This window comes from Arvicanthis niloticus, chromosome 1 (assembly GCF_011762505.2).
Source record: "Arvicanthis niloticus isolate mArvNil1 chromosome 1, mArvNil1.pat.X, whole genome shotgun sequence".
Lineage (NCBI taxonomy): Eukaryota > Metazoa > Chordata > Mammalia > Rodentia > Muridae > Arvicanthis > Arvicanthis niloticus.
In genome coordinates this window covers 94,831,881-94,846,600 of record NC_047658.1, presented here as the reverse complement: position 1 = coordinate 94,846,600, position 14,720 = coordinate 94,831,881, and the positions used below count along the sequence as shown (strand labels likewise).

The 14,720-nt window shown below is 47.4% G+C and overlaps 2 protein-coding genes across 5 annotated transcripts; one reads left to right on the top strand and one right to left on the bottom strand.

The window, feature by feature from the left end:
* The first annotated feature begins 327 nt into the window (after window positions 1-327).
* On the top strand, window positions 328-8,405 carry LOC117702797 (cardiotrophin-2). The gene is made up of 3 exons (XM_034493975.2): window positions 328-343; window positions 3,429-3,568; window positions 7,632-8,405. Exons 1-3 carry the CDS (start codon window positions 328-330, stop codon window positions 8,088-8,090), a joined length of 615 nt encoding a protein of 204 aa, XP_034349866.1. The 3' UTR covers window positions 8,091-8,405.
* A 402-nt stretch (window positions 8,406-8,807) lies between these two features.
* Ctf1 (cardiotrophin 1) lies at window positions 8,808-14,036 on the bottom strand. Of its 4 annotated transcripts, none has more exons than XM_034519351.2 (3): window positions 13,800-14,036; window positions 12,535-12,650; window positions 8,808-10,007 (listed from the first exon to the last, which is right to left on the bottom strand). In XM_034519351.2, the coding sequence occupies exons 1-3, from the start codon at window positions 13,822-13,824 to the stop codon at window positions 9,540-9,542; spliced, it is 609 nt and encodes a 202-aa protein (XP_034375242.1). In that variant the 5' UTR covers window positions 13,825-14,036; the 3' UTR covers window positions 8,808-9,539. The 4 variants fall into 4 exon arrangements, with proteins under 4 accessions (XP_034375242.1, XP_034375234.1, XP_034375252.1 ...); XM_034519343.2 differs by having other exon boundaries at window positions 12,535-12,653; window positions 13,800-14,028; XM_034519361.2 differs by lacking the exon at window positions 13,800-14,036 and adding an exon at window positions 13,557-13,680 and having other exon boundaries at window positions 12,535-12,653.
* Between the last annotated feature and the right edge of the window lie 684 nt (window positions 14,037-14,720).

Below are 14,720 nucleotides of genomic sequence, written 5' to 3'. Positions count from 1 at the left end.
CAGGGTTTAAGGTCAAATTTGGGGGCTTTAGGGGTCTAGGGTGTCACCTTAGTGTCCCCTTCACTGGCTATTCCTTGCCCTGGGGGCTTCTGGTTGGTCTGGAATATATGCCCTCATCTTGGTCCCTCCCAAGAACTCTCTATTCTGTGCCCTGGCTGGGTCTGTGTCATTCTCTGGCAGGGCCCTGTCTGCTGCTTTCCTAGGGAATAGTTCCCCTCCCTCCTGGGCGGCTCTAGGGCTCAGTCCCAGGTATAAAGCTACCCAAGGAACAGGACAGGTGCCCTGGAAAGAGCCAGAGACTGCAGAGGAAGGAGCTGAGGAGGGAGCATGTACTGCCTGCTGGGTGAGTGAGGGTACAGGGCACCAGGGCCCAGAAGCCAGGAGGGAAGATGGCTTTGCCAGCTGCATCCTGCTGTTCAGTCTTGTTTACCCAATGATTGTAGAGCTGCTGGGAACCCAGACACTCTTACACATAGAAGGACTTACTCACCATCCATTCAAGGAGTGGTTATGGAAGCCCCACTATGTATTGGTATCCACAGAGGATTGATTCTGGGACTTCTCCAGCAGGGACCAAGCTCCAATGATGCCCCAGTCTCTTAAATAAAATGTCATATTTGCATGTAACCTATGCACATGTGTTCATATACTTTATATCTCCTCTAGACTATTATAACAGTTAATGCAATGTCAATACTGTGTAAGTAGTTAGTGTGTTGTATTGTTTAGAAAGCAACGATAAACAATCTTTGTATGCCCGGTGCAAATGTGATTTTGCATCTGTAGTTGCATGAATGCATGGGTATAGATACAGAAGGCTGACTGTACTGTAAGGAGATTTGGGCTACACAGAAGGGACAGACATCTACAGGGGAATGGTGATTACCCTGTCAGATTTGTGCTACAAGCAACAAAGAAATAAGTCACACCGGGGGTGGTGGTACAGGCCTGTCATCCCAACACTTGGGAGGTTGAGGCTGGATGGTAAGTTTGGGGCTAGCCTGGAATACTTAGCAAATTCTACCCTAGGCTACATAACAAGACCCTGTCTACAAACAAACAAGGAAATTATAATGGCATGTGAAAAGAGATGAGCTCACTCAACCTTGTTGAAGGCTCTGAGCTCCGTCTTCTTTCTTTTTAAAATGAGTCAGGGTCCTCCTGCATAGACCAAACTGATAAAGAAGTCAGAGATCTGCCCCCTTCTGCTGGGATTAAAAGTACACACCACCTGGCTGACTTTCAGTTCTCTTTGGATTGGCTCTGAACTTCTGGAGTTCAGGGATATAAGAATTAAGGAGACCACCCTACATTTGCATCCGTTCTCCCCAGGTGGGTGACCTCACACTGGATGGGAGGGAGCGCAAGCTGTTCCCAGGACGGGGAGGATCGTTTGTCAACATGTATTCAAATGGGAAACAATCAGGTTCCCAACACCTGTGGTCCCAGCGCTCTGGAGCGTGCAGCAGGAAGATAGAAAGAAAGCTCAAGGCTAGCCTGAACATTTAGTGAGTCCCTACATCAAGATAAAACATGAAAAGGCTTTCTGGCTGCCTTGGGAGAATACTTGTGTTGCATGCACACAGTTATGGGGTTTTCTCCCATACAACATAAAGTTAGTGTGATCTTGCACTGCTAGAGACCCTGCCTCAAACAAAGAAACCAAACCAAACCAAAAGGGCAGGCCTGGCATGGTGGTGTGTGCTTTTAGTTCCAGCACTCTGGAAGGCAGAGGCAGGAGGATCTCTGCGATTTCAAGGCCAGCCTGGTCTTCATAGTGAGCTCCAAGACAGCCAGGGCTCTATTACACAGAGAAACCTTATCTCGAAAAAACCAAAACCAAAACCAAAACCAAGAAGGCTGGAACACAGCATTGATATCTGTACATCCGTATCGCCAGACTAGTCACAATAGCCAGGATCTGGATCAGATCTAGCTAGCGTGTCCAGCAGCAGATGAATGGAAAAAGAATATGTACTTTATACACAATGGAATTTTATTCAACTGTAGAAGCATGAAATGATAACATTTTCAGACAAAATGAAGGAACTGAGATCATTATGCTAAGCAAAATAAGTCAGATTCCAACAAATATTGCATGACTTCTTTCATATGCAGAATCTAAGTTTTTTCCCCCTCTGAGACAGGGTTTCTTTGTGTATCCCTGGATAGCATGTAGACCAGGCTGACCTCAAACTCAGAACTCCTGAATGCTGGAATTAAAGGTGTACATCATCACAGCCCAGTTATAAATTTAAATTTATATCTACAGGACATGAAAGGAGGAGGAGGCAGAGGCAAGTGAATCTGTGAGTTCAAGACCAGCCTGGTCTACAGAGTGAGTTCCAGGATAGTCAGGGGTACACAGAGAAACCCTGTTTTGAAAAACAAACAAACGGGCTGGAGAGATGGCTCAGTGGTTAAGAGCACTGACTGCACTTCCAGAGGTCCTGAGTTCAAATCCCAGCAACCACATGGTGGCTCACAACCATCTGTAATGAGATCTGATGCCCTCTTCTGGTGTACTCATAATAAATAAATAAATAAATAAATAAATAAATAAATCTTAAAAAAAGAAAAAGAAAAACAAACAAACAAACAAAGCCAGTGCTGAGGGCACAGAACCTCTGCTGACCTGTGTTTACACTGAGGAGGAGGACATGCGTGGGTGGGTGGGACTACACCAGGGGCTACCAGGTGGGAACAGAGACCAGGGAAGAGAGAAGGTGACAGGGTTGGAGTTGAGGTGCTACAGGTGTCAAGGAGTGAAGTGATTAGATTATGGGTACATAATTTGATATTTTTCTGAAATTTGTTGTTGCTGTTGTTTTTTAATTTTTATCATTGTTTTTGTGCCTGAGGAGGTCAAAAGAGGACATCAGATCTCCTGAAACTGGAGTTAAGGAAGTAGGTCATCATGTAGGGGCTGGAAATTGAACCTGAGTCTTTTGGAAGAGCAGCCAGTGCTCTTAACTGCTGAACTATCCCTCTGGCCCAATTCAAATTTTTTATTGAAAGTAACAAAATGTACTGAAAAGTACACATTATAGTTGCAGGTATCCTAGCAGAGTTGGATGGATTCTCATTAAGCGGGCATTTTAATGAGTGTTCAGATAAGCAATACTCCCACAGCTGCATAAGGTGGCACAGCCCTAAAATCCCAGCACTCAGGAGGCAGAGGCAGGTGGATCTCTGTGAGTTTGAAGCCACACTAATCTACTTAGTAAGCTCCAGGACAGCCAAGGTTACACAGTGAGACCCTGTCTCAAAGGGGAGTTCTGGGCATGGAACAATCAGCAACCAGGTAATTTTGCCCTGACTTGAATAGACAAGACAGGCCATAGATGTCTCTTTGGACATTGTTGGAATAAATGAATGATGACTCAGAGGGCCAGGGACTTCATGATGGCCCTTTTATATCGCCCTAGCAGCTCCTCTCTGCCTACTGAGCCTGTCACTACCACCCCTCAGTCCTGCAGCCCCCATCTCCCCGTCAGAGCCCATCGGTCAAGCCTACAGCCTGGCTGTCTACATGCAGAAGAACACATCAGCATTGCTACAGACCTATGTGAGTGACACTGGCATATGCAGGGGTTGGGGAGAAGGTGTGGATAGGGAAAGCAGAACAAGTCCAGGAAACCCCTTTGTGAATCTGAGGCGGGCAGGTGCTCTTAGCCAGAGACACATTTACTTGTGTGGTCACTGATGGCTGAGTCAGCTCTCTTCCCATGGTCCTGACCTCCTCATCTGTCAAGTCACGTGTTGTAGGCATAATGTTATTGTGCCCTGTGTAAAGACTGTCCTTGTATTATCCCAATGCTGATTTCTGTGCCCCCATATCTGGTTGCAATCTTTATTCTGAGAATCTCCTCTCTCAATTTTTTTTTTTTTTTAAAAAGACACACCAGAAAAGGGCATCAGATCCTATTACAGATGGTTGTGAGACAACACCATGTGGTTTCTGGGAATTGAACTCAGGACCTCTGGAAGAGCAGTCAGTGCTCTTAATCTCTGAGCCATCTCTCCAGCCCTGTCTCAATGTTATATAAACACTGCTCCCCAATTATTCCTTGATTAGTCAGTGAGGAAACGGATCAGCCAGTGACTGCACAGGGGAAAGAATAGAGCTGGACTTCCTCCTAGCCAAGGGGGTGGGAGGAAGAGAGAGAGGAAGTGGGGATTTGCCGTGGGGAAAGAGTCCAGGAGACAGCGTGAGAAAACACCTGGAGCCCAGAGAGCCAGATCAGTGTTTAAAAAATAACTATCACTGTGATTTTGACTAGACGGTAGCCAGATTATCTTAAAGGATTAAAATAGAGTAATACTGCTCAGTTGTTGTGCCCTTAAAGCTGTTGAATTAATAGTCCAGTCTCAGTTATTTGGGAGCCAGCTGGGTTAAGAGGAAAACTGCAACAAACACTTATTAAAAAGCTGCTAATAATGTGGGACTCTGTGTGTGGACCACGCGCGAACACACACACAGAGGACACACACACACTCACAGGGACACAGACACATACACAGGATACACACAGAAACACACACACACACAGGACACATACACACTCACAGGGACACAGACACATACACAGGATACACACAGAAACACACACACACAGGACACACACACACTCACAGGGACACAGACACATACACGGGATACACACAGGAACACACGCACACAGGACACATACACACTCACAGGGACACAGACACATACACAGGATACACACAGAAACACACGCACACAGGATACACACACACCACACATCTAGAACCTTAGGGAGTCATTCTTCTGGAAGCAGCTCATTCCCTGTGCTCACTTCAGCTCTAGCCTATTCTGGTGCTCTGTCCCATTGGCTCACGGATCCCTGAAATCCCTCTGAGTGTTAGAACCAAGATCTATTTTATAAGTGAGAAAATGGAGTCGAAGAGAGGAGTAATTTGTCTTAGGGCACTGAGCTAGTGAGAGCAATGGCAGGGTATGGAAGCAGGTGTGTGGAACTCCATCCTAGCCGCTCCCACCCTCTACAAGTAAAACTGGCCACTTGCTTTCTGAGTCTTGGGTTTCACTTGCTTGACTCATCTGGTGCTGGTTTCCATTCTGAGTGGAAAGGACAGGGATCCGATTGGCCAAAGCTTGGCCTGATTGTAGCCCTGTCCCTTCCTAGATTACACAGCTGCCTGGTCCGGACACCCTGGAGTGTACAGCTCTTCTGCTCCATTGTTCTTTAAAGCATTACAGTTACGGGCTGGAGAGGTGGCTCAGTGGTTAAGAACACTGGCTGCTCTTCCAGAGGTCCTGAGTTCAATTCCCAGCAACCACAGGTAGCTCACAACAATCTGTAATGGGATCAGATGTCCCCTTCTGGTGTGTCTGAAGACAAGTACAGAGTACTCATATAAATAAAATAAATGTTAAAAAAAAAAAAAAAAAGAAAGAAAGAAAAGTTACAGTTACAAAATCTCGGTTCTAGGCTGGGCTTGATGGTGTACATCTTTAATCCCAGCACAGAGGAAGCAGAGGCAGGTGGATCTCTGAGCTCAAGGTCTGCCTGGTTTATAGAGTGAGTTGCAGGACAGCCATGACTATAAAGGTTAAGAGGCTCAGAGGTTAAGAGCACTGGCTGCTCTTCCAGAGGTCCTAAGTTCAATTCCCAGCAACCACATGGTGGCTTATAACCATCTATACTGGAATCCAATGCCCTCTTCTAGTGTGTCTGAAGACAGCAGTGTACTCACACACATAAAACAAAACAAACAAACAAACAAAAAAACAACCCTGTCTCAAAAAAACCCAAACAAATATATATCTAGGTTCTAGTCTTATCTCTACCACTGTTCCCTGCATATCATTGGATACCCTAAGTCTGTTTTTCCACCTGCAAAATGGGGCTATGAGATTAGGTGATCTATTGGTTAGGTAAATGTGTGTTAGCAGTCTGTGTCAGGCCAGGCAGTGGTGGTGCACACCTTTAATCCCAGCACTTGGGAGGCAGAGGCAGGCGGATTTCTGAGTTCTGAGACCAGCCTGGTTGGTCTACAAAGTGAGTTCCAGGATAGCCAAGGCTACACAGAGAAACCCTGTCTCGAAAAAACAAAAAACAAACCAAACAAAACCCCAAGACTCTGTGCCAGGCTAGGTGTGATTCGTACATCTGGAATGCTAATAGTTGGGTGATAGAAGCTGCAAGAGTTCAGGATCATCGTCCTCGGCACACAGTGAGTTTAAGAGCAGCTTGGGCTCCATGAGGCTTTGGAGGAAAAAAAACAAACCACACCAAAAATTACAGAAAAAAAGGACTGTCAAGACGGCTAAGTGAGTGAACATGCTTGCCAATCACCTGATGACTGAGTTCAAACTTGGGAACCCACAGGTGGAAAGGAAAGCACCTTAGTCAGGGGCATGCACTTGTACACACACACACACACACACACACACACACACACACTGTGGTGGAACTTGAATTCAATTCTCAGTACTCACATCGTGGCTCACAACCATCAGCAACTCCAGTCTCCAGGAGATCTGATTTATTCTTCTGGCCTCCAAGGGCACTGGGCACACACATGGCTATTGCATGTAAGCAAAACAACCATATACATAAAATAATTCATGCAAAAACTAATCAAAACAAACAATACAAAACAACCTACAAATAAACCAAAAGAACCTGTGAGTCTTGGCTTATACAGATGAAATGAGAATATAAGCTGCTAAATGAATCAGAGGCAGGGCTGGAGAGGTGGCTCAGTGGTTAGAGCACTGACTGCTCTTTCAGAGGTCCAGAGTTTAATTCCCAGCAACCACATGATGGCTCACAAGCATCTGTAATGGGGTCTGATGCCCTCTTCTGGTGTGTCTGAAGACAGCTGCAGTGTACTCATATATATAAAACAAATAAATCTTAAAAAAAAAGGAAACATCGGAGGCTGAATGTGGTATACACCTTCAGTTTCAAACTCAGGTAGCAGAGGCAGGCTGATCTCCGTGTGTCCAAGGCCAGCCTACATACAAACTTACAGATACACAGTGAGGGATACACAAGGAGATCCTGTTTAGAAAATAAAGGTGGTAGTGCGCATTTTAGTCCTAGCACTTGGGGGCTGAGGACAGAGGCAGGTGGACCTCTGAGTTCAAGGCCAGCCTGGTCTGCAAAGGCAGGCAAATCTCTGAGTTTAAGGCCAACCTGGTCTACAGAGTTCCAGGGTAGCCAGGGCTACATAAAGAAACCCTGCCTTGAAAAAAAAAAACAACAACAACAACAAAAGAGACATCAGCTGTTAATAACATACTTGGACTGAACATGAAGGGAATGGTCATATTGTTCGTTGATATATTTAATAGGTAGTGGTTATCACTTATATGCATGCTAGATGCTGTGTTCATTTTTATGTGTATTTTTTCCTATCATTGTACCACACTGTCACGCAGAACTATGGATTCTTGAGACTCAGTGAGACACAGCTGATACAGGGGACAAAAGGGACCCTGTAGTCCCCTTGATTACCCGTATGGCTCCTGAAGGGTGGTGAATGGTGGCTTCCTCTGGGCCAATGCCAGTCTCAGAGGGAAGATGTTTACCCAGACACTGTTTCAGTCCCCTTACTTCTGTCTCTCATCTGTGCAGCTCCAGTACCAGGGCAGTCCCTTCAGTGACCCTGGTTTCTCAGCTCCCGAGCTCCAGCTCAGCACCCTGCCTTCTGCAGATGTCTCTTTCAAGACCTGGCATGCAATGGAAGATTCAGAGCGGCTAAGCCGAGCCCAGGGAGCCTTCCTGGCCTTGACTCAGCACCTCCAGCTTGTGGGGGATGACCAGAGTGATCTGAATCCTGGCAGTCCTATCCTGCTGGCCCAGCTAGGAGCAGCAAGACTCAGGGCCCAAGGCCTATTGGGCAACATGGTAGCTATCATGACTGCTCTAGGGCTCCCCATCCCTCCAGAAGAGGATACTCTGGGGCTTGTCCCTTTTGGGGCCTCAGCCTTTGAGAGGAAATGCCGAGGCTACATAGTAACCCGGGAATATGGTCACTGGACGGACCGAGCTGTGAGGGACTTGGCTCTACTCAAGGCGAAATATCCAGCATAAAAGGTCGGCCTTCTGTCAGAAGCCCCAAGAATTTCTCTTTCAGAGGACTCATTCCTGCCTTACTTCTGAGACTGAGAATACACCACATCCCACTTAGCAGACAGGGCCTGTGCGCCAAGCAATTGGGAATATTTTCTGGCAGCCAAACCTCTGCTCCTTATTGTCTGGGTCTTCCTGCCAGGTCCTAGAGACTCCCTTCCAAATACGGGAGGGAAGGGGCACTCTGGATCCATTTGATGGATCACTAAACCAACAGTACATTAATTTTTTTTTTAAACTTCCTGGTTGGAAAAGAAAAACCCTTCTGAAGAGGCTTTACTCTAGGGAGAGAAGATTTGGTCTCCTGGGCTTGTCCTGATGTTCTTTTTCCTGTATTTGAGGAAGTCCAGGGTCTTGCTTTGTGTCTCTGACTACCTCAATTCCTATGTGAAGACCTGGCCTTTCTGAACACAGGTCTCTTTTTGCTGGAGTTCCTTTCCTTGGTCTACCTCTCCACTGAAGGTTTCTATTAAGCTCTCCAGTGATGGCAGCCCAATGCACGTCACAGCCACTGGGACTCATGCTGCATCTGTTTCCTGCTAGGAATGCCCACTTTGTGTTCAGAACTGACGGGTGGTATCCCTGGCCCGTGCCTTTGTGGGTATGGGCCCGGAAGAGAAACCTCCTATACTCTAAGGATCTGATTCTCCTCAAATCACTCTTCCCACATGCAACAACTATGTTTCATAAAACTTTAGTTTTATTGTTAAACATTTTATTTACAAAAAATTAATTTATTCTCAAATAAAACTCTTAAAATGTTTTGCTGCCTTTCCCTCTCCATTGACCAGCCTAGGGCTGGGGGCCATTGAGAACAGGGTAGAGAGGTAATAAAGGGAAGGACCTCTAAGGGGAGGCACTTGCCTATAAAGGAACTGGTGGGAAGGTCCTGAGCCTTGCCACCAGAGGACAAGTAGGCACTTTTCTGGTCAGTAAAGAACAGAGAAACTGAAGGGAGAAAAAGTGTCACCTCCGTGAGATGAAATAAGAGTTCCATATATGGACCACAGGGAGACAGATGGGGGAAATTGGGAGGCAGAGGCAAGTGGATCTCTATGAGTTCGAGGCCAGCCTGGCCTACATAGCAAGTTCCAGGCCATCCAGACCTATATGGTGAGGCCCTGTTTCAAAAACAAACAAGCAGGCAAAGAAAGAACCGAGACAAGGAAACAGAAGCAGAAACCTCTCGGAGACAGAAGAGTTCAAGACGGCAGAGAAAGACACACAATGGGAAACTGGTGGGCACAAGAAGCTCCCTGAGAGGAGAGGAGAGCAGAAGAGAAAGAGGCCATACAATGCAGAAAGATAGGGACAGCCCAAGAACACATACGGATGACACAGATGGAGAGACAGAGAATTAGAAGCCAAAGAGGCCGGACAGAGCGAGTCTGCAAGAACAAGTATTAACTCTCAGGCGACGCCCCCTGGCACCAGCTGGCCCAGGTCGCCCTCCGTGCGGCTCACCCACTCGCCATAGAGGCCGCACACGTGGAGCCCCAGCACCTTGGCTGAGAAGATGCCTGCAGCGTTGTTGGCCGTGAAGAGGGTGGCGGCGGCGACGGGCTCTGGTCCGGGCCCGCGGGCTGCAGCGCCCAGAGCGGCCAGCACCGTCTCCACCGCGGCGCCCAGGGCCCGAACCTGGCGGGCCGCGTCCTCCAGGCTCCGCAGCAGGCGTGGGGCGCGCGGGTTCAGCTCCGCCTGGCGGCGGCGCACGGCATCCAACAGAGCCGGCAGCACACTCAAGGCGGCTGCATCCTGCCGCAGCCGCTCGGACACCGGTAGCCCCTCATGGCTCGGAGCTGGGCCACTCAGGCCGGCCAGCGACAGCCGCGGTGGTGAGAAGCCCGGCAACCCAAAGGGCTCTCCCTGTTGCTGCACCTGTGGAGACATGGCCACGGGTCAGCCGGGCTCCAGGGACCGAGATGGGGGCTCGTCCACTCTTAACAGCCCCCCTCCCCTCTCCTGGGGCCTTAGTTTCCTCATCTTGCAAATGATAGAGCCTATTGAGATAAAACCAAATAATTACATGGGCGTTGCACACCACTGCCTTTGTTTCTCTAACGGCCAATAAGAGTGCCAGTTTCACAATGTATTTAGAAGTGTGCAGGATCTGAATGACACAGTGTGAGTCCCCAGGAAGAGCTCAATAAATATTAGCTATCTTAAGTTATTATTTACTTGTTTATTTTGAGACAGGGTCATACTATAGCTTTTGCTGGCCTGGAATTCACTATTGAGAACAGGCTGGCCTCAAATTCATAGAGATCTGCCTGCCTGTCTCTGCCTCTCAAGTACTGGTGTGTGCCCTCTTTTTTTTTTTTTTTTTTTTTTTTTTTTTTTTTTTTTTAAAGTGTATTTATGGTGTGTGGGAGAGCATGGTACCACACAACACATGTGAAGATCAAAGGACCATGGAGTCAGTTTTTGTCCACCTTTATGTGGGTTCTGGGGACCAAACTCTGGTTACCAAATTGCCTAACAAGCCCCTCTACCAGCTAAACTGTCTCTTCAGTCCCTGACTTGGGTTTGACTCCTTTTTGCCACCTTACTAGCTGTGACTTCCTGCAAGACCATTCCCTTCTTCTGGCTCCAGCCTTCTGATCTTTGAAAGGAAGCAATGTTCTATCTTTCTAATAAGATGCCTCTTGAGAATCACAGAAACAGTGCAGGGACCGGGTCAGACTCACTTCCTCTTCTCCTAGTTGATAACCATCATTTGCAGGAATGAGTGAAAAACAAAGGTGACTTGTAATTTGTCAAATGCTGTGAAAATAATATTTATTGTTGGCAAATCTCTTGGTACCCTGCAGGCCTTGTAGTTGCCCCTTTAAATACTGTATCTTCCTAAAAGTGGGGATGATGGTGACAGAAATTGGGGCCACTGAGATGGCTGCCAGCCTGACAACCTCAGTTTGGTCCAGGGATCAAAGAAGAGAGAAGCAAATCCCTTGGGTTGTCTCCTGACTTTCATGTACACAGCATGGTACTTGTATAGCCACAGACATGCACACAAAATAAAGGAATATAATTTTTTTTAAAAGGAGCTGAATACAAAGAATGATTGAAGGCAGGCTACTCACCCGGTAAGCAGCAGAGCAAGTTGGTATGTCTACAAAGCTTGCTGTACTATCCTACTGCCACTGTTACTATGGTGACATTTTTTTAATGTTACCATTACCACCAAGGTCACAATTTAGCAACCCCACAGTCTGTTTGAACCAAAACACCAGCCTTCCTCCACTATACTATGGTAATCTGGAGGTCAGGCTGGGACTGACTATTGGCAGGTCCCTTTTCTCTGTCAAAGGACTCTCATGGGAAGATTTTTTGCCTCTGACTGACACCCCCTCTTGGCTTCTCTAAATGTCCAAGGTGGAAGTGTTCATAGTTCGTATTGTTCAGCTATTTCATTTTACAGCTCAAGGAGTTGAAACATCCGATCATACTGAGCGCAAATCTAGGTTTCCTGACTTTCAGAGTTCCCTTTGTTTCCTCAGAACGGCTCCAAGGATGGAGCCTCCAGGCTGAAGCACAGCATCGTCTGACCACTGATGGCTCCTGTTACAGGATGTTTGATTATGGTTCAAAGAAAACCCAATTGTTAGCAAAATATACAAGCTAAGAAAGATGATGAGTTTGTCAGATGCAGTTAGGTGTGTCCTGCAAAGATGCAGTTTGTGTGCCTGTGAAAGCCTAGTCCTAGTTAGAGACGAATGCCAATGAATGGTTAAGTTTCTGACTATTTTAAGGCAAATTGCTCTATGACCCAAGGCAGGCACCTGGATGGCCATGAGCTGCCCCACCATAAAGGTAAAATGGTTTGGGCCTCCACTGACTTGGCTTGGAGCCCACCCCCACCATGGTGACACAACTTAGCCTGCCAAGGGTACAAGAGAGGAGCTAGACTTCTTTTATAGCAACTAGACCTTTGAGAGGGAGGCACCTTTTGGGGGCTCTCTCTCTCTTTTGGCTTGGAGGAATGTCATGGAAGAAGGTCTGGTAAGAAGCTCTCTGGGCTTGTAGAGAAGCAGCTAGCAGGACACAGGTGAAACAAGACTCTAGAGAAGAGCTAAGGAGCCCTCCTGGGTTTGCAGGAGTGCAAAAGCTTGGTGGAAAGACAGCTAGAAAGAGATTTCTAAAGAGCTAGCAGTCTAGTTGCAGAATCAGGCTTGTCAATAGATATTTTGTAGTTAAGAAAAAATTACCTGACTGAGCTCGTGGGCTTATACACAGCTCCCACCTCATGCTGTCTTTTATGGGTACAAATATTAGTTACATTTAAAAGGATAAATATTACAGGGCCCTTTACTGTGTGGCCAGAAGAAAGTTAACATTCCCTTCAGAAACTTTTGATTTCCTCTGAGCAATGGCCCCCATTTGACGTCCCAACCCTACGCCTACTCACATATTCCTCCAGCAGTTGTTCTGCATATTTGGTCAGGAGGCGTGCAAGGTTGTGTGTCTGGCGGATCTTGGCCTCCAAATGAGGTAGGAATGAGATTGAGGAGTCAACCTGGTGGTCTTCTGGTGGGAAAGAGGGAGTGAGAGGTTATGAAGGCAACCCAAATCTCACTCCTTAACTATCTTTTCCAAGCTGGTTCTTCCTGAACCCAGAGGCTCTGCTCTGGATGCTAATATCCAAGCTACGAAGAATCTGCCCCATCTCAGGCACCAGATCTCTGGTCAGGCAGTTTAACTACATAGATGTCTCTCCTGTCCCCAGAGCACTATTAATATACTATTAGGACCAAATTCATATTCCTCTTTCTGAGTAGTGCCTCCAAATTCTTCCTACTCTCAAATCAATGTCTTCCTTCCACTTTAGGCAATTTGTTTATACTTCCAAAGTAGCTTCTTTTATTCATGTGAATCTGCCTGATCCTGAAACTCCTCACTCTATATCACCAATACTATCCAGAAACTCTTTTAAGGACAAAGTTCACATATCTTTGGATTTCTCCAACTGTTGTTTGAATTCAGTCAGCATCTCGGAAGCACTGAACACGCCTTTCCGGCCCCTTGTACAGACAGAGAAACCGAAGACCTATTCCCTTCATGTTGCTCCTATGTGACATGCTAGGCTCAGCAGCATCAATGAATCAAAGACAGGATAGCCTGCCCGGGTTAGAGGGTGGTGCCACAGGAGGCCGACTACATTTCCCAACATGCACAATGCTGGCACCCCAATGCATGCTGGGGAATGTAGTCCCGATCCGACAATCCCCTCTGTCGGAGTTTCCCACCGCCAGCGGAGATCTCCGAAGCCTGTATTTTGGGCTCCGGTCACTTGTGGCTTCTTCGAAGATCAAAGACTTCTTTAACTCGGCCTCTCTCTCCAGTCTTTCAGCTTTGATTCTTTCCTAATACTCAAGAAGCACTATTATCCTGTCCCAACCCGACCCCAGCCCCTTTTCAGGGTGTACTCACCCATATATATTCGGTGATCTAACCCCTGAACCCAAGGCCTTGAAGCCTCAATTCCTTGCGCCTGCTCTTTCTCCCAACTCACCCGCTGGTTACCTGACACCGGCGTCTCCTCTCCCCCGCCCAGGCCGTTCCCCTCCCAGACTTGGGGGTGGGGTGGTGCTGACAAACATCCAAACCCCAGCTTTCGACCCCTCCACTCTTATTCCCACCACGGACCCAGGATCAAGTCACTCAACCCCTTACCTAGACTTCCCTCCCTCTGGCTCATGCTGGCCCCAGGCTGATCCTGGTTCCCTCAACACACCCCTCCCGGGAGGAGGAGGGGAGGGGGGGAAAAAGGGGGAAAGGGCTAGAGGCGTGGCTCAAGCTCGAACTCGAGCTCGACCAATCATAGCTCAGACCCCAAATATTTCCTTCCCACCATTACTTTAAGGCAAAATTCCTTGGCTCAGAGCTCAGTAGCAGGCTTGTGAGCGTAGACTGGGAAGGGGCCAGAATTGGGAGGCAGGTGTCGGCATAGTGAATGGGAACTTGGGCCTTTAAGGCCGTTGTGTGTCCTATTGGGAGGAGACTCAAGCTCAGACCTGAGGTAGAGCTTGATTATTGGCTGCTTTGGACGGAAAAGCTGGAAAACCCGAGAGGAAAGGTGCAGGGCTGGCAGGAGAAGAATGCAGGCAGGTCCTCCTTTTGGGGGGAGCCCTGTTTAGATTCGGGCGCACCTAAGGCATGCACCCCCGGGTCTAGTTACCTTAGATGCCTTCTACTTTGTGTCACACCGATCAGAAGTGAGACAGCCTGTCCCCTCACCTTACCATTACAGACCCTCCCACACATCTGCTTGTGTCCTCAGGCATTCAGACTCAGCTTTCTACACAGGTGAGTACAAGCTTCAGAGAGGTCACACCCAAACAGCAACTCATCGACCTGAGGTAGACTCTGAGAGGACTGGACACACTTGCCTCTACAATTGATTTCCAAGCGCCTACTGTATCTTGGACTCTGGCACAGAGAGGACCCATATTTGGTTTCAGGCTTCAGATGATGGAGTATAGGCATACATTTTTTGCAACTTTTTTTTTTTTTTTTTTTTTCTACCTACTTTTAATAAATATTTAACCTCTCCTCTTGCCCACAACCCAACAGAGGCAGTGGAAGAGAAAAGTT